The sequence below is a fragment of the Artibeus jamaicensis genome, unplaced genomic scaffold (genome assembly GCF_021234435.1).
Source record: "Artibeus jamaicensis isolate MK-2021 breed Jamaican fruit bat unplaced genomic scaffold, CSHL_Jam_final scaffold_847, whole genome shotgun sequence".
NCBI lineage: Eukaryota > Metazoa > Chordata > Mammalia > Chiroptera > Phyllostomidae > Artibeus > Artibeus jamaicensis.
Genome location: NW_026522057.1, coordinates 25,517,036 through 25,538,404, shown reverse-complemented (window position 1 = coordinate 25,538,404; position 21,369 = coordinate 25,517,036). Strand labels below are relative to the sequence as shown.

The 21,369-nt window shown below is 46.8% G+C and overlaps 1 protein-coding gene and 1 long non-coding RNA gene across 9 annotated transcripts; one reads left to right on the top strand and one right to left on the bottom strand.

Annotated features, from left to right (window-relative positions):
- Positions 1-319: 319 nt before the first annotated feature.
- On the bottom strand, positions 320-13,452 carry LOC128626653 (uncharacterized). Of its 5 annotated transcripts, none has more exons than XR_008390646.1 (6): positions 13,355-13,452; positions 4,730-4,823; positions 3,201-4,482; positions 1,344-1,951; positions 966-1,095; positions 320-621 (listed from the first exon to the last, which is right to left on the bottom strand). It is a non-coding gene; the product is annotated as an uncharacterized LOC128626653 (long non-coding RNA). The 5 variants fall into 5 exon arrangements; XR_008390645.1 differs by lacking the exon at positions 13,355-13,452 and having other exon boundaries at positions 1,344-1,513; positions 1,872-1,951; positions 4,730-7,263; XR_008390644.1 differs by lacking the exon at positions 13,355-13,452 and adding an exon at positions 5,048-7,263.
- A 65-nt stretch (positions 13,453-13,517) lies between these two features.
- TARDBP (TAR DNA binding protein) lies at positions 13,518-21,017 on the top strand. Of its 4 annotated transcripts, XR_005085318.2 has the most exons (8): positions 13,518-13,604; positions 14,670-14,919; positions 15,863-16,026; positions 16,395-16,535; positions 17,163-17,333; positions 17,722-18,926; positions 19,656-19,926; positions 20,693-21,017. XR_005085318.2 is itself a non-coding variant. In XM_053660229.1 (7 exons), the coding sequence occupies exons 2-7, from the start codon at positions 14,682-14,684 to the stop codon at positions 18,840-18,842; spliced, it is 888 nt and encodes a 295-aa protein (XP_053516204.1). In that variant the 5' UTR covers positions 13,518-13,604; positions 14,670-14,681; the 3' UTR covers positions 18,843-19,635. The 4 variants fall into 4 exon arrangements, 2 of the variants coding, with proteins under 2 accessions (XP_053516204.1, XP_037021636.1); XR_005085317.2 differs by having other exon boundaries at positions 19,656-21,017; XM_053660229.1 differs by lacking the exons at positions 19,656-19,926; positions 20,693-21,017 and having other exon boundaries at positions 17,722-17,839; positions 18,787-19,635.
- Positions 21,018-21,369: the final 352 nt, after the last annotated feature.

Below are 21,369 nucleotides of genomic sequence, written 5' to 3'. Positions count from 1 at the left end.
CAGGTGGGTGAGAGCCTCTCTCAACTCCTCCCTGGCCCCCCTTCTTGGGGGGGATTAACCGCTTTGGTCCGGGATCTCCGAATCAGAACGGCGATCTGAAGGGTGACAATCGACTGATTTTTCTGAAAGTCATGGACTCAAGCTCAGCCCGGAGAAGACTGTGCACAGAAGGGAAAAAAGTTTTCCTAGACCCTCTTAGGGTCTCAGGTCAGTTCTGCAAGCTAAACTGATAAGGATTAGACAAAAGCACGTATCGATTTAGCCTTGTTTCAAAGGGCACGGAGCCTTTGTGAAGAAATGAAGACCCACAGAGGCGGTCAGAGCTGCACGTTTTATGCGGGGCTCTGAGTGCGGAAAGTGTGATCGGACAAGGGCACGGGGTCAGTGTGGGGAACGCGGGTTCGTTCAGATTCCACTTTGGAGATGAGGCTGCTCCTTTCCTCCAGGAACCAGGACGGGACGCCCCTCTCACAGAAACGTCTACGACCTGCTTCAGGGGAAGGTCCAAGAGGCCTCCCCGCTCCTGCCATTATCTCAAACTCCTCCAGCTTAAAATGATCCCTGTGCCAAGGTGCCGTATTCGGGGGTGGAGTGTTCTGAACCCCATCAGCTGTCTCCAGGCTAAATGAAGGAAAGAAGCCGAGAAGCCAACTTTAACTTGAGCAACAGTCACACACTCTCGAGCCAGACCCCCAGGAACCTCCACAGGGTCCCCTTGGCAGAGTCCAGAGGGCACTAAAAGCAGCCGCACTGGCTAGCCGAGGCTTGCAGAGTTTCCAAGTGAACCTGCCAAGGCCAGAGAATCATGAACAGAGGGATTGTGGTGGCTGCTGGGTTGAAAATGGCCTGGAAGAGGGCGATGCAAGAAGCCAGGAGACCAGCTGGGAGCCTGATGCCACCACTGATGCAGAGGCCGGTGTCTCCGGCACACACCTGGGCCCTCCGGCCTCCGCTCTCCTACCTACCTAGATCCTTTGCTCTGCAAGACTCAGCTAAGCGGTTGTTCTCCAAGCTTTCCAGGACTAACACCACCTGCCTCTGCCTTGCCCTTAGATATTTGTGAAGCATCTGATGTTTTGGTGCCACAAAGCAAGGCTGCAAATAAGAGGGGAAAGGAGAACCAGACCAGAAGTTGGGAGACTCGCCCTGGTCCCCACTCTGCTGCTAACCAGCTCAGGCAAATCGCCTACTTCCCTGGGTCTGCCTTTTTACATCCGCTGGTGTGGGCAGGGCTACATCCTCCCCCAACCCGGGTACTGAGGCCCTAACCCGAAATATCTCAGATTGAAACTTTGTTTACAGAGGTAATTAAGTTCAGATGAGGCCACTCGGGTGGGCCCTACCTGGATCTGGCCGGTCCGTGTAAGAGAGAGTTAGGAAGTTAGGACACCTGCAGGCAGAGGGAAGAGCATGAGAAGGCATGGGGAGAAGACAGCGTCTGCAAGCCAAGGAGAGAGGACGCAAGGAAAGCTGCCCTGCCAACACCTTGCTCTTGAACTTCTAGCCTCCAGAACTGCGAGGGAACAAACTGCTGTCATCTGAGCCCCGCAGGGCGTGCTCATTTGTCACGGCAGCCCCAGGAAACTCCCGCCCTGGCAGGCAAGGACGCAGGGCCCCACAGCTCGTAGTGCCCCGTGCAAGTAAAGGCGATACATCGCGATTCTAACTACTCTTTCTAATCTGCATGTGTGCCTTCCCCCTCCCCCAAAGAGTTGCCATCATGAGAGTTCAAGGCCCTTCGAAATCCCCGCAGAGTGCTGGGCACATGGTAGCTCTTTATGTGTGTTTGTTGAATGAATGAAGGACCGCAGGGCAGAGGAGCGGGGGTTCCCTTAGTGCTGGGGAATACAGTGCACGTGCCTTCAACAGACCTTCCTCGAGCGCCCACTCTGTGCCGGGCTGACCGCCGCAAGCAGGAACTCCCTTCCCCCGCTCTCGGGGAGGCGATGTCCTGATGGGGGAGGGTGACAAACCCCATACTCACACTTAAGTAAAGTGTGTAACGCCGCCCAGTCAGCCCCAAGTACTTCCTGAGCAGCTGCTTTGTGCCAGGAGCTGCCTCCGAGTGAAGCAAACCATCCCGTTTCATCGGCAGCCCGAGGCAGCCACTGTTAATTTCTAGGGCCACCACGACAGAGGGGGACACGCTTGGTGACTTAAAGCAGCAGAGTGCGGTACTCACCGTTCTGGAGGCCAGAAGTGCTCACCAAGGTGTCAGCGGGGCCAGGCCGTCTTTGAAGACCCTGGGGAGGACCCTTCCTTCCTTCCTTCCTTCCTTCCTTCCTTCCTTCCTTCCTTCCTTCCTTCCTTCCTTCCTTCCTTCCTTCCTTCCTTCCTTCCTTCCTTCCTTCCTTCCTTCCTTCCCTCCCTCCCTCCCTCCCTTCCTTCCTGTTGCTAGTGGTTGCGGACATTCTGTGGCTCGTAGAGGCGCCACTCCAGACTCTGCCTCCGCCTCCACAGGCCCTTCTTCCTGCGTGTCTCTGGTCCAGATTTCCCTCTTCCGAGGATACCAGCCATGGGGTTAAGTCCCGCCCTGATCCAGTGTAGCCTCATTATACCTTGACTGCATCTCCCAAGGCCCTATTTCCAAATAAGGTCCCACTCAGGGGTCTGAACAAATCCCTTTGAGGGACACAAGTGAACCCATGACAGCCACCATCTTGCCTTGCTCCCCTCAGAGAGAGCAATATTGGGGCAGAAGTGAAAGGTCAGAAATATAGGTCCGACCCTGGCTGGTGTAGCTCAGTGGATTGAGCACAGGCCTGCAAACCAGAGGATTGCGATTCGATTCCCAGTCAGGGCACATGCCTGGGTTGCAGGCCAGTTCCCAGCAGGAAACACATGAGAGGCAATCACATATTGATGTTTCTCTCCCTCTCTCCATCCCTTCCCCTCTAAAGATAAATAAATAAAAAATATTTTTAAAAAAAGAATTCTAAAAAAAAAGAAAGAAATATCGGTCTACTCCTTTCTTGGAATCGAATGAATTCTGTCAACCATTCTTAATTTTTTTTTTAACTGAGCTAAAAGGAAGGAAATGACCGCAGCTACAAGAAAATTTGGGGGTCCTGGGAGGACATGTTTTTGAAAAATCGGATCTCTCCCTTGCTCAGCATTTCATTACAATAACTTTCAAACACACAGAGAAGTCAGAGGTGTAGAACGAACACTCGTGTGCCCACCTCCTACATCCTACTTACGGTGTGGAACTCATGTTCCCTGGGCTTCAGATTAGTTGTCTTTTTAACTCAATGCTCGGTTCATGGACATTTCCTCGAGTCCCTCGCTGCCCCCTGAGGAGACGTGGGGTTGGAACTCAGGCCCGTGCAGCGGGCGAAGCCTGGCCGTCACTACGGTCTGTTCGTGCACAGAGAGGAGGCCCTTGTGACATCCAAATGAAGCAAACAAGAGCGGAACACACAGCTGGTTGAACCTTCACAGGGACTCCTGAGGGTGCTGGAGGGGCCCGGGGGCAGGCCCTCTGCGGAAGTCCTCAGCAGGACTGCGGAGGCCAGGGCACAACTCACCCGACCCAGAGAACCTGCAAGGACCACCCCTGAACTCTTTTTTTAAAAAAAGAGTTTACTTATTTATTTTTAGAGAGGGGAAGAGAGGGAGGCAGGGAGGGAGACAAACATCAATGTGTGGTTGCCTCTCGTGTGCCCCCTACTGGGGACCTGGCCCACAACCCAGGCATGTGCCCTGACTGGGAATTGAACTGGCGACTCTTTGGTTCACAGTCTGGTGCCCAACCCACTGAGCCCCACCAGCCAGGGCCTCCGCCCCTGAAGTCTTGATCAAATCTTTAAAAAGAAGAGGAAACAGGGATTGAAAAGCAGGTTTTCACCCCCTTTTTGATGACTTTAACCCCACTCCTCCTACACACGTAACTACACACTCCTACACACACCCCTATAAAAACCCGTACAAATATGCCCTCGCACCTACCCTCCCACACCGCACAGACCCTTACACGCACACACAGTAGGGACTCCTGTCTTGGACAGCCTTAGAGAAAGCAGTTTCACTGGGATCTTTCCCTTGAGCTCCAATTTCGTTTCTCCATTTGGGAAAATCGCATTTTCAAAATTGCTTTTACTCAATTGATTGGAAGCCCTGGGAACTGGCCGACTCACGGCCCCTGCGCAGTTTCGCCGTGGCTTTATTTATTAACACCCTCCCTCTCTTGCAAATGAGAAATTGTGAAATCCTTTTTAAGCTAAGGGCTCTTATACCCACTCAGCCGGTTTTTCAAAAGCAGAAACCACCCACCCACTCACAGAGTTCCTTTGATAGTTAGAGGTCAAAGATTAATAAAATACATCAACTCCCGTTGCCGATCTTGCAAGACTCAACTCTCCCAGCTCAGTGTGATCTGCCACCATCATCTGCACTTTCTAGATGAGGAAACCAACTTTCACCAAACCTTTACCGGGCTCGCAGAAAAACTGCCCGACTGGTCAGCCACGACTCACACGGCACCTGGGAACCAGGAAGCGAAAGAGTTAAGCGACAGCAACACGACTTTCTTCTTGGCTGTAGTGGAAGGACTGATTAGTCCATTTTAGGGGGGCTTCCTTCTCCTTGTACAACAAATGCAAACCTTTGACCCCTTCCTTCGAGAGAGGGGCCAGTTTTGCTGTTTGGGCTGGGAAACACCATTTACTGCGGGCTTCTGGAGTCCGACATTGGCTATAAGCAACCTGGCATCCAACCTGGGGGTTCTTACCTAGCGTCCATCCTAAAGGCACAGGTATAGAATTCAGGGCCGCTCTTGAACTTGGATGAGGAGAAACGACATCTTTATTTTCACACACTCCTCACTGAAATTTAACATGTGCTCCTGTTATGAATGCAGGCAACAAGCCACAGGATCATTGTGACTCTGTCCCTAACAGCAACCCCAGATGTATTGCATCACATGATGATTGTTACAGAGCTCTCCTGAGATTTTTTTAATGTCATCACTACTTTTGAATTAAGGTGGTGAATTGACCAGTTGCCATATGGGTCCTAACAAAGCCGGGCTTAAGTTGCCATATCATACCTTGGCTTAACATCTTGGTAAATGAGTTTTGCTGCAACTTCTGTTAGGTAGCTTTTTTAAAAAAAAATATTTTCACTTGTAGCAAAATGCACATAACATACAATTTACCCTCTTCACCATATTAAGTGTACACTTCGGTGGCATTAAGGACACTCACACTGCCGTGCAGCCATCTGTCTCCGGAACTCTTTCCATCTTACAAAACTGAAACTCTGTCCCATTAAACACTAACCCTCGTCTTCTGCCCCCCAGCCCCTGGCAGCCACCACTGTCCTTTCTGTCACCATGGATCTGAATACTGTAGGCGCCTCATTCATATCAGCGGGATCCCAAGGGGACAGTACTTGTCCTCTCGTGACTGGCTCATTTCACGCAGTGTAATGTCCTCAAGGTTCATCCATGTTGTAGCAGGTGTCACTATTTCCTCCTTTTTGGGGGCTGAATAATATTTCATGACATGCATGTGCTGCCTTTTTAGTCATTCGTCAGTGGACACTTCGGACAGTTGGTATAATTAGGTGTTTTTTTGTAATCCCACGTATTGTGTCATATACATTTTAAAATGCCACGTTGAAAAGAGGTCCCCAGGAGTCACCAGCCGCCAGAGGGACCCGTGTGTAACACACAGAAGTGATGAAGCCCTGAGAGACAGATGCTCGGAAACAGGTTCAAGAAGAGACCCTTAGGTTACCAAGCTCAGTCAGACTCCAGCACCGTATGACTCCCACTCACTGTGAAAGGCTCCCACTCCAGTTTCAGTGGCCAGCTGGGGGCCCTGTGAAGGGGATAAAGAGATCTCATGTCCCAGCAACCGAAGCCTGGGCTTTGTGGGAGGAAGGTCCAGCCCCTCCAACGCTCCCGGTTGTCAGGTTTACCCCTTGTGTTTGGTATTCACCTTGCCTCTGTCAGACTCCTCCTGAGGGCCCCAGGACAACTGTGAGACCCACAGGGACCCCTGGGCCCCTTCTCCTGTGTCTGAATGCCCCGACCTGGGACCATGAGGAGAGTGTGCACCTCACTAGAAACCCTCATTGCCACCTGCCAGGTGGGGGAGACCAGTGGTGCCCGAGCCCTGTATGAACTCACGTTGACAGTCACACGCTTTACTTCTGCTGTAAACTTTTGGGTCCTGTGGTCGTGCTAGTCTAGCAGAATTCCCCTCAGAATAAGCTAAGAACTAAAATTATGCACGCTGGTCGGGTGGGACACCCTCCGGAAAATGCTCCATTCTCTGCCATGGCTGCATCATGATTCCTTTTCCCTTTCTCCTGAGCACTGGCAGGGTTAATAATAACAGCTACTGTGCGGTGGTGCCTTCTGTGTGCCAAACGCTTTACTTCTCCAGCAAGCCTACGCAGCAGGCCCTGGTGCTGCCCCATTTCACAGAGGAGGAAATCGAGGCCCAGAATGGTTAGAAATTTGCAAGAGTTCACGTGGCTGGCTGGTGGGTGGCTTGAACTTTGACTCCAGGTGGTCGGCAGGAAGCACATTCCACCGGGATCTGTGTGTCCCTTGCTAGAACACAAGCCCCAAGTAGCAACGTGAGGGGAAGGCATGTATGTGTCTGCCAATTCCTTTCTTAAAACTTTTCCCCACCTGTTTAGATCTAGTTTGATTTCAAGAGGCAAATTAAGAGTGAAGAGCCCAGATTCCTAAAATATTCTAATTCACTATATATCAGAGAAACGCAAATTAAAACACCATCTTAGAGAGCACTTTATACTCATTAGAAAAGCAAAAGAATTAGGAAGGTGGAAATAAGGGAGGTGGAGTGTTGGCAAAACGGCAGAGAGGCAGGAGAGCCGGGCGCTCGGAGCCTGGTGCCGCCACGGGTCCTGCCTGCAGCTCACGCCTGCTCCGGCATTTCTGAGCTGGTTCCCTTATCTGAAAAATCGAGATGATCTTATCTACGCCATAGAATTGTGCGGATGCCAACGGCTGCTGACACCAAGCACTGGGAAGGGTGTGTGTGCTCAGGAAGGGCTCCAGGAGACAGCTTGGCCGTCTTCCCAGCGGGAGAGGGCAGGTAAGCTCCCAGAGGACTGGGACTTCGCTCCTTTGCTGCACCCCCAATGCCCAGAATAGTGGAGCACTTACTAAGTGAAGATAATACTTGTTGAATAAATCAATGCATTTACATCCCTGGCTGGTGTGGCTCAGTGGATTGACCACTGGCCTGCGAACCAAAGGGTCGATGCCCCGAGAAAGCAAATGACTGGGTTGTGGGCGGGGTCCCCAGTAGGGGGCACACAAGAGGCAACCACACATCAATGTTTCTCTCCCTCTTTTTCTCCCTCCCTTCCCCCCTCACTAAAAATAAATAAATAAAATCTTTTAAAAAAATCATAAGCATGTAATTCTGTAACATAACTATCATACTCAAGCACACCCTATGACATTTTAGGTGAAATGGTCAAATTAAAATGGTAAATTACTGAACCCATATTATTACCCCACCAACCACACTCAAGCAGGCGTTACTTGTGCCGGACCCTGTATTTCTGGGTCTCTGTTGTAGCCTTAGATGACATGCAAATGAAGGGGCGTGGCTTTCCCAACAAGACAGTATGGACCCTGAAATTTAAATGTCATACAATTTTAATGTATCACAAAACATTATTCTTTTGATGTTTTCCAACGAATTAAACATGTAAAAACAATCTCTATCTCGTGGGCTGTACAAAATCTGGCAATGGGGTGGACTTGGCGGGGGGCTTGTCCATCACGGGTCTGGAAGAACACCCGGCACCGTGGGGCCCACTGCACAAAGGCCTGGTCTTGCTGAGGACGGGGACACACACTGACTGAAGGGCAGAGAAACGCCGGAGTGAGGGTCTAGGAGGGGGATGGGAGGGCACGGGGACTGGGAAACAGTGGGGACAACCCTGAAATAAGGAGAGACTTTGCCCAGACCGAGGAGGGTGACAAACCATAAAACCGAGGAGGGTAATAAACCCAACCCCATTCCCGAGGCCCCAAAAGAAAAAGTTTGGTTTTTTTAATAATAAAAGTCAGGGCTCTGGCGCCGGAGAGCCCAGATTTGAGATCCCAAAGCTGCTCTCGCTATCCGGGCAGGTTTAACCTCCCAAAGGCTCTTTGTCAGATGCAAATACATCCCCAAGAAATAACTGAAGGAACAGTTACTTCTCAAAGGTCTAGGGAAGGGTTGGGGACGGCAGGAATCGCACATTTTTTGTTTGTTTGTTTGTTTGTTTGTTTGTTGGTGTCTTTGCACTAACTGGCTTTTCACAAAAATAATTTTAAAAAATCTAAGACCTAGGACACATAGGGAAGGCATAGCTTACTTTTGGCAGCTTCCGAGACATTTAAATTAAGAGGAAAGTAAATGATGATGAGATTGATATAGCTTGCCTTGGTATTATACTATTTTACCTTTCAAAAATGCTCGTGACAACCAGCGTAGCCATGAGCGTGCCTAATGCCCAGATTCCAGTTTCTAAGTGCCTTTGCTGACCAAAAGGAACCAGAGCTCTTTATTTTATTATTTTTAATATTTTATTTACTTGTTTTTAGAGAGGGGGGAAGGGAAGGAGAAAGAGTGGGAGAGAAACATCAATGTGTGGTTGCCTCTCATGTGTCCCCTACTGGGGACCTGGCCTGCAACCCAGGCATGTGCCCTGACTGGGAATCGAACCAGTGACCCTTTGCTTCACAGGCCTGTGCTCAATCCACTGAGCTACACCAGCCAGGGCACCAGAGTTCTTCAGAGAAATGCCTGATTCCAGGGCTGATTCCAGGTGGGCCCGGGACAGATTGTGCCAGGAAGCAAGAACGTGCTCCGGGACTAACGGGGACACAGCGAGAGGACTCAAAGCCAGTTTAAAGGGTTTCCCCAGGCCATAATTAGGACAACTTGATCATTAAAATACGAATGCCTGTAACCTATTGCAAAACATTCAATAAATAAAATCCAAGAGTTCATAGTGATAATCGGAAAAAAAAAGAAAATTAATATGTTACCATTGGAGGCGACTATGATGCCAAATTATCCTGAAAATTGATACAAAGTCAGGCACTTGGGGGAACCGAAGCTTGCTAACCAGCTAATAAGGAAAGTTCTCCTTTACAAAAGAATGTAGAAGGTATGACAGGATTTAAACATTGGCCATTTCGCCCCCCCCCCCCAGTGATTCAGGCAGGAGTCACTGGTGGATGCTGAAGCCCTTCCGTAAAGGGCCACAGGGAGGCGGATGTGTGCTCTGGGCCAAAGCACCTCCCTGAGATTACTTTCCAACTGCAAAGAAGAAAAACACACCTTTTCTATAGAGGGATCTGGCGGACACAATCCTAAGCAAGAGATCAAATTTGGCATCATTGAAAGGGACAGGGCGCAGGCACACGTGTTCCTGATGGGGTGCAATGGGACACAGGTGGCTTTACCCACAGAGTGTTCTGGCCATCGGGTCTAACCTGCATGCGATCGTGTCTTTGGACCTAACTCCCAGTTGCAGGAAAAATGGGAAGGAGAGGAATAAACAAAGCGATGCCACAGGCAGCCAATCGGATCATCCAGAACGTATAACATTCTACAGACCATCTGGCCCAGTCTTTCTGAAAAGCTCATATCTCGACCCTAACCGATGTGGCTCAGTTGGTTGGGCGTCATTCCACCAAGCAAAAGGTGGCTGGTTCGATTCAGGGTCAGGGCACATGCTTGCGTTTGTGGGCTGGTCTCAGGTCAGGGCTCAAAAGAAAGACAGTGGATCAATGTTTCTCTCTCATATTGATTTTTTTCTCCTCTTCTTTCTCCCTCCCTTCCCCTCTCTCTAAAAATAAAGAATTAAATAAAAAAAGTTCACATCTCAGATGGGGAGATTACTCTAGATTTTGAAAGACTAAAAAACATGATAACCAAATGCAACATGTGAAACTTAATTGAGGCTGGTTGAAGAAAACAGTTATAAAAGACATATTGGGGAATGACTGTAGACATTTGAATATGGACTAGATATTAAATGATATTAGGAAATAATCATTCATTTTCTTGGGTGTGCTAATAGGACTGTGGTTACAGGAGAATGTCCTTGTTCTCAGTAGATGCAGGTTGAAGTATTTGGAGGTGAAATGTCCCAACAACTGCACTCACTCTGAAATGGTCCAGCAAGAAATAGAGGGTTGGCCAGATGGTCAGATAAAACAAATGTGGCAAAACAGTAAGAACTGTTGCATCGAGGTAGTGGCCATGCTGATGTTCATTGCACTGTTGCTCAATGTTATCACAGTTGGAGATTTTTTCACAGTGAGACATTTACACATTAATTGTTGCAGAGAACCAGAAAAATCACCATTTTGCAACCATTCTAGGAATAACTAATTTGGCAAGAGCCATTGGTCGATTCTAAAACCATGTGAAAATGCAAAGACAAGCAGGGCATCTGGGATCGTCTCAGCATAGGTGCCCCCAGATTATTTAGTTACAAAAGGGGAAAACGGCAATTTTACAGTGGAGAATAGCACAGACGCTGCTTAACCAGCAGATGAAGGGGGACGGCATCCGTCATGGGGCCGACAGATGCCCTGTGCCACCTGACCTGGGACACAAGGAGGGCACACCATGGCTTCCATGGTATTCCTGCCAAACATTTAGAACCTGTGTCACATTGCTGTGGAAGTTCCTGAACTCCACAAAGGTAGGGGACTATGATATAATATATATGTTATTATTATTTCATGTGTCTACAGAGAGAGGAAGCAATAAAGCACATGTGACAGAGTGAATCTGGACACATAGGAGTCCTCCCTACTTCCGTGCAATTATAAATTATTCAGAGTGAAAAAATGTAATAACATCTAAATTAGACCGAGACCGGTTGGAGAGGCAGCTCCTAATTTTGATGGGACATAAAAACATAGAAATTAAGAGAAAATGAATTCTTGATAAAGTGACTTTCATTTCAATGCCCTTATTGCCTTGGTATTTCCTTCAGTTCTCAGGAATGCTCATTCACTTTACGGAGCTGGCCGAGCTGGGAGGTGAGGGGACACACCCAAGTTACCTGCTGCAAAATGGGGCCCATTCCCAATGCTCTGGTTCTGTACCCAGTGCCTTTTCTTTCCCGTTGAGAATCCTTATCTGTATGCTGGAAGCCAAAACGCCCCCACTGCCAAAGACAGCAGCTGGGGAACCCCTCAGTCCCTCAGCATCTGCCCCACACTGGCACCCACGTGATTTATGCCTCCTGGAACTGTTTTCTGATTGTTCTCTGTGCCCACTTCCTTCTGGGCAAGCACTGCTCCATTCAAGCCCTGGCTGGCTTTTGTTTCATGTGTCTTCACATTGTAATTTTAGCACAGCCTTGGATGAGGTGTAAGAGCTCAGCAAATCCTTTCTGATCCATTACCTTCAGAAAGCATTTAATAGCTACTCAGAAGAGAGGAGATGGATGAGCACAGATACCTTTGGGCCCTCTAATAACCTTCAGGCTTAATGTATAAGGGGTATGAACCAAGGAGCAGACAAACCAAGAGAACTTACAAAACTCAGGTCTAACAAGGCGAATTTTCGACCACCAGCACCGTAAGGCTGAAACCCAGAGACGCACTCAGCTGGGACTGGAGGACTATGTTGTCCAGCCTCCCTCTGGCCTTACCAATTCCTTTCCTGGAGCATTTCTCTACCATCTTCAAGACTGTGTTTGCTGGTCTCTCCACCTCCCCTGAAAACTTCTGGCAGAAGGGACAGCCTTTGTGTGTTCTCCCTGCCTGACCTTTCTCCAGTATCTGCATACCCAGCTCCGCCCATTTGCCTCAGGCATCTAAGGCCTCACACAGCTGCCTACACTAAATGCCTTAGTCTCAGTCTGGTCACAGAGAAGGACCCGGGCAGGGGGATGGAGCAGAGAGCTTCAGGGTCTGACAAACTTGGGATAGCAATTTATAGGCTGGGTGACATTTTTGGACAAACGTGTAACTTCAGGCAAGTCCCATGGCTTCCAGACGTCAGTTTCTTCTTTCGCAAAAAGGGGATAATAAAACTAACCCGCCTTACCACCTCCACCCCCCCCCCCGTCAAATAACTGGGTGGATTGAGATGATGCAGACCTCCCTGCTTTGTCTAGTGTTTTGAAACACGAAGGACCATCAGCGGCCACCTGCTCAGCCATGCCCCCTTTATGCAAGCCTACCCCTGGGTGAGGGGGCAGGTAAAGGTCATTCATTCCATCTGCCTCCATTCCCTCCTCCCTATATCTCCAATTGGTTCAGGCATAATCTGGTTAACATGAACAGCAGGCATCAGAGATGGACTTGAAGGACTCAATATTGATTCCCTAGGAGGCTGTAAGAAGCAGGGGGCACCCACTACAGAGCCAGACCACCTGGTTCAAATCCCAGCTCCACCAGTTACTAGTCCTATGAGCTTGGGGCAGGGTTACTTAACCCCTGCACCTCAATTTCTTCACCTATAAACCAGGAATGCTAACAAGACAACTACCTCACAGGCTGTTCTGAGCATTAAATTAGTTAATGCGTAACAACAGAGCACTTTGGTATCACTGCATTTCACTGAAGCTGATGCATCTATACCCAACAAAATTAAAATTGTTGCCAGTTAAACTAGGGCACGCCATCAGTGGAACTGGAACTGAAAGCACACATTCAGAAATGTGAACAAAAGGCATGTTTTAACACAGGTGAAGCACACTATTGCTATTAGAGGCCTGAAGCTAAAAATATGTGAATATTAGGGTTAGGGTTCAAATCCCAGGTCCTCTACCTGGACGGCCTTATGCAAGATACTTAACCTCTCTGTGTCTCTGTTTTCTCATCATCTGTGCATGCGGATCATGTCAGTAGTACCTACCACACAAGACTGTAGGGTGAATTAAATGTGTGAGCAGAGTACTTAGAAGGCACCTGGTACACAGTAGGCCCGATCATTGCTATCATCTAACACAAAGTTATTCTTTCCAGGTGTGGGGGACGGCTAGGGGAGGAAAAGAGGACATACCCTGAGGGTTTCTCAGACAGAGAGTCCTGGTCTCTCTTGCGCTCTCAAGCTGCAGCAAGGTGAGGAGGTACCCAGACCCCCGCCTCATCCCCCGCAGGGTCCCGCCCCATCCCTCCAGGCCCCGCCCAACTCCGCCGGGCTCCAACCCTCCCTTCACTAGCTCCTGCCTCTGCGCTAGTCTCGCGCACTTTGAAAGTGCGCGAGCGCCGCTGGAGAGTCCGGGCCTGTCGTTGGTAGGGAAAAACCATCTGCCACGGTACGTGGGGGGAGGTAAAGCCAACGTATCCATGTCTTTCCAATGTTTAGCTTTTCAGCCCCGAGTGCTGGTCTTATTTTACCTGTCATATCTGCTCCGTATGCTCAGGCTCCAAGGAGGGGAACGCTAACTTGCTGGGGAAAGGGCTGCGGCTTCTCCGTGCGGCGTTCTCCCCCTCTGGACGGGGAACCGGTGGGAGAGGACGACGGCCGTCGGGGGGAGGAGGCGGCCCTAGCGCCATTTTGTGGGAGCGAAGCGGTAACTGGGTGGCTGCTACAGGATCCCTAGCTGCTTGAGTTTCCCTGTCGGGCCTCCTGTCAGCGGCGTAGCGGGTGAGTCGCGGACGCTGCTCACCGAGAATACCCTGTGTGCTTCGCTCCCACACGGCTGCTCCGAGGAGGACGCGGCGGCCTGGACCCCGCCCCGGGCCTGCCCGGTCCTGCTCCAGCGGGCTCGCGCGGGAGTGTCGTTGGGATCTGGCGCGGGGTGTCAGTGGGCGCCGGGGCAGGGACGCGGGGCTGGCGGGGCCGCGCAGCCTCAGGCAAAGGTTTGGCCCGGCTTCGGCCCCCGAGCAGGGCTTGGTGCCTTCGGCTCTTCACGGTCCAGGGCACGCTGTCAGTTTAGGCCGCGGGCCCCTGCGGCCCCGCCCAGGCCGCGCTTAACAACTCCCACTTCGGCTGTCACTTACTGGTTTCTGGGAGGTGGCGGCCTGCGTCGCGCAGGACCTGTCGCCGCTGTCCTTGACGCTGAAGTTTGGAGGGCCCCCGGAAGTCCCAAAATGAGGATCAGGAAGGAACTTTTACCCTGTTCTCTTGCCCTGGCTCGCTGCTCCCATTCAGTCCCAGGGCTCAGCTTCTGTATCGCTTTCTTAGGGACCCCTACCCCTACCCCTACCCCTCCACACACACACACACACACACACACACACTCCCTCCCTCTCTCTCTCTCTCTCTCTCTCTCTCTCTCTCCCTCCCTCCCCCCCTCCCCCCAACCAGCTTAGGTGGTTCTCCTCAGCCCCCAAGATCATATACTACTTTCCAGTACACATATCTCGATCATAATAAGATAATTATTTGCCTGCTGTCATCCCCTGCCTTGTAACCAGCATGCCACCCGAGCCCTTTGGCTTCACAGTTGTCATTGTAGTACCAGATGCATAGCAGGCCCTCAGCAAATGTTTGTTGAATGAATGAACCAACAGGGCATCACAGTTTTACAGGGATTACTGTCTTTGTCTCTTAACGTCTCAGGGATAGCCAGCGTGTGTGAGAATCCAAACAGCAAAAAAATTTCTACAAGTCCGAGAACAATGGTATGGTAGTGGTACTGATCAGCTGATTATAAGGAAACTTCTTTGGACACAAGTGTTGGTCATTTGTCTCTCTTTTCCATTTAAGGGAAAGTAGAAGATGTCTGAATATATTCGGGTAACAGAAGATGAAAATGACGAGCCCATTGAAATACCTTCAGAAGACGATGGGACTGTGCTGCTGTCCACTGTTACAGCCCAGTTTCCGGGCGCGTGTGGGCTGCGCTATCGGAATCCGGTGTCTCAGTGCATGCGAGGCGTGCGACTGGTGGAGGGGATCCTGCACGCCCCGGACAACGGCTGGGGGAATCTGGTGTACGTTGTCAACTATCCCAAAGGTCTGTTGCCATAAGCCAAGGTGTGGTTGGGTTCGTGTGTCTTCATAAGTCATAGATCACGACCTCTCTTCCCGGTGCAGCGTCTCCTGCAGCCCAAGCCTTTCTTTAAAGGTTACTGTTAGACTAGTGTGTAAGGCCACTAGTTTAAGTGATTTTAAAGTGAGAACTGTGTATTTAAATAACTCTCAGGCAAATAGTGCCACATTATTTATAGTGCTGTGTCGGTGCAGGGTCATCGTTTGTAACAGATGTGTCAAGGCGTATGGGAGATCTCTGCCTTCCTCTCAGTTGTGCTGAGAACCTAAAGCTGTTCAAAAAAGTCTATTTTCTAAAATGTCATTTAGTTCCTCTCCTCTCCTTTTAAATTTTAGTTTTTAAAAATAACCTACGGTTTTTCCTTTATATTACAGAAGTAATGTGAGTTTATTGTTGAAAGTTTAGGGGGGAAAAAAAAGAAAATTGATATCACCCTTAAATCCAGAGCTAGAGATAAAAGTTGCAGATTTTATTATTATTATTATTATTTGGCATATAGCCTTCTAAGTTGTAGGCATTAAAATAATTAAGCAAACACATTTATTAGGCAAAAAGGTAGTAATTATACTTTCTTAACCTGTTTTTTTCCCCTTAATGTATTTTAAAGTCAGGGTGGAATAGAATGATTTTGGTTTTGATACACCATTTGAGAGGGAAGAATGTATGTTTGTAATCTGTGGTACTACAAAACCAGAGGCATGAGTCCCTGGATTTGCACCAAAAGAGCACCTCAGCTGCTTGATTCATTCCCACACTGTCCTTGAGAGCTAACATCACCCTTTGCAGAAAGTTGAAACATCTTTATGTTCTTCGAATCTTTCTGCTTCTCACTTCTAATATAGGAGGCAGTGTGTCTTAAGACATGTTAAATGGAGAGCTCTAAAAGGGTTCTGCTTGTTTTGTTTAGATAACAAGAGGAAAATGGATGAGACGGATGCCTCATCAGCGGTGAAAGTGAAGAGAGCAGTCCAGAAAACATCCGACCTAATAGTGCTGGGTCTCCCGTGGAAAACGACTGAGCAGGACCTGAAAGAGTATTTCAGTACCTTTGGGGAGGTCCTCATGGTCCAGGTGAACTTCGATTTCATTGAGCAGGTTTTCTTTTTCAGAGAAAGAACACCTGGAATTCCTGTTTCAGTGACACTGCCCTTTGTGTCCAGTGGACAATATTTTTAAGATTTGTAAACATTAGATCTAGTTTATCTTTGCATTCTAAAACATTTTGTCGAATTCTGCAACGTAAAGGAGTTTTACTCTGTTGTGAACAGGATCTGTTTCAGCTCTGACCCTCCTGTTGCTCTTACCTCAAGAATAACTTGGTTTCAGTTTTAATTAAGCCGCTGCCTGCGTCCAGTTGGAGTTGTTCGCACTGTCAGGGAATTCTCATTGGGGTGTGTGTGTGTGTGTTGTTTCAGTAAATTTAAATGATTTTTTTCTAGGTCAAGAAAGATATTAAAACCGGTCATTCAAAAGGGTTTGGCTTTGTTCGATTTACGGAATACGAAACCCAGGTGAAGGTCATGTCACAGCGACACATGATAGACGGACGGTGGTGTGACTGTAAACTCCCTAATTCCAAGGTACTTGGCTTCTCTCTTCTCCTCCCACTTGGGCAGCTTTTGCTGACAGACTTCCTTAAAAGACACTACAAAATAAATGTTAAATATGCTTAGAAAAAAGGGCTAGGATGTGTTCTTGAAATCTCTTGCCTGGTGAAAGCCTTGGGACCTTAATGCGTGCTGAATATTTTATGATTGTTTGAAATATTTAGTTCATTATCCCTCTGAACTAAACTGTGTTCATTTTATTCTTTTCTTGTTATTTCTAGAGAGTTAACCATTTTTTACATAGTTAAATGTTAAAACACAAGATAATCAGAATATGGTAATCTTGTTTCAAAGGCCTAACCTATTCCAAGCAAGCAAGACTTGCTTATTTGGAACATTATTATTTTTTGCCAGAATGTGAAGTCATTGACTTTCCTGGATCTGATTACACTTTCATGAACTTTAAACTTTAAAACTGTATTCGTCATCGAAGTCTTACAAGAAAGAGGAGTGCTAATGGAAAAAATAAGAAAGTACCTACTTTTTAATGACTCACCTAACATAAGAGGCAGATAGATTTTGTTACATCTTCCATCATAACGCCCTTTTCATTGCTCATAAAATATTTCCGATGTCTTTCCTACCTTTGAATTTGATCAGCAAAGCCCAGATGAGCCTCTGAGAAGCAGAAAGGTGTTTGTCGGGCGTTGTACAGAGGACATGACCGCCGATGAGTTGCGGCAGTTCTTTTGCCAGTACGGAGAAGTGGTAGATGTCTTCATTCCCAAGCCGTTCAGGGCTTTTGCCTTTGTTACATTTGCAGATGATCAGGTATTTTTCTCTTTAATAATTTTATCCCAGCTGATCAGATAATTTTTCTTGAACTTTTCCCATCCAGCTAATTGCCATCTTTACTTAGCTAAGCTTTCTGACCTTGTAAGCTGTGGAGTATATGGACCTAGGTATTTGTGATAAACACTACTATTTTTCAGGATGTGGTATTTAACTGGAAGGGTTATATACCTTTACAAAGTAAACTGAAAATCTTTTGCTGCCATTATTAAAGCTAAAGGCTATTTTAAGTTTAAATGAAATGAGCGTTCGTTGTTTATTTTTCCTCTAGTGAACATGATGGCTTGAAATCTTAGGTTTTACTGCTACTTTGATGTACAAGTCAGTGGTTTAATTGCCTTTATTTACATCCCTTATTTTCTTATAGGTTGCCCAGTCTCTTTGTGGAGAGGACTTGATCATTAAAGGAATCAGCGTACACATATCCAATGCTGAACCTAAGCACAATAGCAATAGACAGTTAGAAAGAAGTGGAAGATTCGGTGGTAATCCGGGTGGCTTTGGGAATCAGGGTGGATTTGGTAACAGTAGAGGGGGGGGAGCTGGCTTGGGAAACAATCAAGGCAGTAACATGGGTGGGGGGATGAACTTCGGAGCATTTAGCATTAACCCAGCAATGATGGCTGCAGCCCAGGCAGCCCTGCAGAGCAGCTGGGGCATGATGGGCATGTTAGCCAGTCAGCAGAACCAGTCAGGCCCATCAGGTAACAATCAGAGCCAAGGCAACATGCAGAGGGAGCCGAATCAGGCCTTTGGTTCTGGAAATAACTCTTATAGTGGTTCTAATTCAGGTGCAGCAATTGGTTGGGGATCAGCTTCAAATGCAGGGTCAGGCAGTGGTTTTAATGGAGGCTTCGGCTCAAGCATGGATTCTAAACCTTCTAGCTGGGGAATGTAGACAGTGGGTGACGGTTGTATAGACTGGTGGGAATTCAAATTTTTCTAAACTCATGGTAAGTATATTGTAAAATACATATGTACTGAGAATTTTCAAAATTTGGTTGTTCAGTGTGGAGTATATTCAGCAGTATTTTTGACATTTTTCTTTAGAAAAAGAGGAAGAGCTAAAGGAATTTTATAAGTTTTGTTACATAAAGGGTTGCAATATTGAGTGTTTGAAAGTGAACTGCTGTTTGCCTGATGGGTAAACCGACACACTACAATTGATATCAAAGGTTTCTCCTGTAATATTTTATCCCTGGACTCGTCAAGTGAATTCTTTGCATGTTCAAAATGGAAACCATTAATTAGAACTACATTCTTTTCTGCTTGTTTTAATTTGAACCCCACCATATGGATTTCTTCCTTAGGAATATCTCCTTTTTGGAGATCACGGTGTCACAGTGTTTGGTTCTTTTGTTTTTGTTTTTTTAACACTTGTCTCCCTTCATATGCAAAAGTACAATATGAAGCCTTCATTTAATCTCTGCAGTTCATCTCATTTCAAATGTTTATGGAAGAAGCACTTCATTGAAAGTAGTGCTGTAAATACTCTGCCATAGGAATACTTCTGTCCACATGCTTTCTCATTCAAGATTTGGTCATCACACTGCACGGGCCGCGTCTCTGACGGTGGGTGTCCCATTTTTATCCGCTACTCTTTATTTCATGGAGTCGTATCGACGCTGTGAACGCAAGGCTGTGATATGGATCCAGAAGGCTGTTTGAACTTTTGAAACCTTGTGTGGGATTGATGGTGGTGCCGAGGCATGAAAGGCTAGTATGAGCGAGAAAAGGAGAGAGCGCGTGCGCAGACAGTGGTGCAAAATGGATATTTTTTAACTTGGCGAGATGTGTCTCTCCATCCTGTGGCTTTGGTGAGAGAGTGTGCAGAGAGCAATGATAGCAAATAATGTACGAATGTTTCTTGCATTCAAAGGACATCCACATCTGTTGGAAGACTTTAAGTGAGTTTTGTTCTTAGATAACCCACGTTAGTTGAATGTGTTAAGTGAAACGATACTTGTACTCCCCTACCCTTTGTCAACTGCTGTGAATGCTGTATGGTGTGTGTTCTCTTCTGTTACTGATTTGTAAGTGTGGTAATGTGGACTGAAGCTGATGGGTTGAGAACATGGACTGAGCTTGTGGTGTGCTTTGCAGGAGTACTTGGAAGCAGAGTTCACCAGGGAGCTGGGGGTGTCTCAAAGAAGGGTGGAGGTTCCAATGTCTGTTAGCTCCCCACGAGAATGCTGTTTGATGCAGTTCTGTGTCCTGTGCTTGGATGCTTTTATAAGAGTTGTCAATACTGGAAATTCTTAAATAAAACTGATTTAAATAATATGTGTCTTTGTTTTGCAGCCCTGAATGCAAAGAATTCATAGCAGTTAATTCCCCTTTTTTGACCCTTTTGAGATGGAACTTTCATAAAGTTTCTTGGCAATAGTTTATTTTGCTTCAAATAAACTTATTTCAAAAGTTGTCTCAAGTCAAATGGATTCATCACCTGTCATGCATTGACACCTGATACCCAGACTTAATTGCTATTTGTTCTTGCATTGTCTAAAGTGAAAAATTTTTTTTTCTTTTTAAATCTGGTTTTTAATAAGTCTGGGTGACCACACCTAAAATGGTAAGCAGTACCCTCCAGTTTTTTTCTCAGTGCCTCTGTGCATTTGGGTGATGTTCTATTTACATGGCCTGGGTAAACTTCCATCAGGAAAGCCACCATGCCTTCTAAAAGTCTTATTTGGGGGAGTGGGCAAAACAGTGTTAATGATTCTTAAATGCTTTGTAGCAAAGCACATCAATTGAAAAGAAAGGAATATCAGCGCCTTTTTAGTTTGGGATTTGAAAAGTGGAATTAATTGCAATAGGGATAAAGTAGAAGAAACCACAAATTACCTTGTGCCTGAAATCCATTAAGAAGCTTGATAGCTTTAAGAACTAGCAGGGTGGTGGGCTGTCTGTGGACATGTTAAATGAAATGGGCTTCGTCCTCCAAAGGCAGGGGAAGTGTTGAATAAAACTGTTCACAACACTGAGATTAGATTCTCACGATGCATTGTTAAGTATGTAAAAGCAATAATATATTGATTCTCTATTGTACTTTTTATGTAACTACTACGATGAGAGTTGAGCTTGTTTTCTAATGGACGAATGTAAAATTTCTGTGTTGATAATTTGCCGAATGCCCTTATCTAATTAGAGTATGATAAATAGGTTTTTTGCAAGATAGGTGTTTTAACTTTTATAAGTCATCCTTTAGACTTGTGATCGCCACATTGTTTCATTGTCCAGTTTTCTTCTGTAAAAGGATCTTGCGTTGTTTAAATTTTTTTTCTGCATCTAAGTTGCATGATTTCCAAACCCTGTACCATCTGAATTTTGCATTTTAGCACTTGCGCTATTACTCAGCAGCAGTAACATGGTAACACTTAAAATGCTATCGGGGACCTCCAAAGACTAAACTGGCGAGCCTTCAAGGAGCCCGGGGTAAGTTCACTCGTCGATGGCATGGTTTTCGTCCCTGTTTACACGTGTGTAACTCTAGTTACTGGTCTCAGAAGGCCTTTGGTGTCTGGCAGCCTTCTGCTAACATGTCTGTGGTAAATACCTTACTTAGCTATGGGGATTTAATTCTGCCCTAAGTTTTTTTTTTTTTTTTTGGTTTTCTTTTTTGAAGTTCAGAAGTAAACTATTTGGCAAAGATTTGTTTTTAAAGTCTATTTGATCACCTAAATGCATTCATTCTAAGAACTTTTTGAACCAGTTGAATAAAAATTTTTGTTGCCACCACAGTTTAGTGTCTGGAGTCTTACTGGGAAAAGCAGTTTGCTTTTTATGTGACAAAGACGCTGTCAAGTTACCTTTAAAAGTGAGTCTCTAGAAGTCGCACTTTATATGCACAAGGGAAACGAGGACAAAACTCGGTGAATTTTTAAATGTGGTGACTCTTGGCTGGAATGAAAAACTCTGTTAGATGTTAGTTGGCTATTACAAGTTTCTAGGAAGGACTAGCCAGCTAAAGTGAAGTGGGATGTTTAAGGTTATGCCAGAGCTTAGATTTTGTCCT

Bases quoted from the DNA above. Each gene is read 5' to 3' on its own strand.
- TARDBP (XM_037165741.2), top strand. From the start codon at position 14,682: ATGTCTGAATATATTCGGGTAACAGAAGATGAAAATGACGAGCCCATT. The intron at 14,920-15,862 runs GTCTGTTGCCAT...TGTTTTGTTTAG, and splicing joins CGTTGTCAACTATCCCAAAG to ATAACAAGAGGAAAATGGAT. The intron at 16,027-16,394 runs GTGAACTTCGAT...ATTTTTTTCTAG, and splicing joins GGGAGGTCCTCATGGTCCAG to GTCAAGAAAGATATTAAAAC.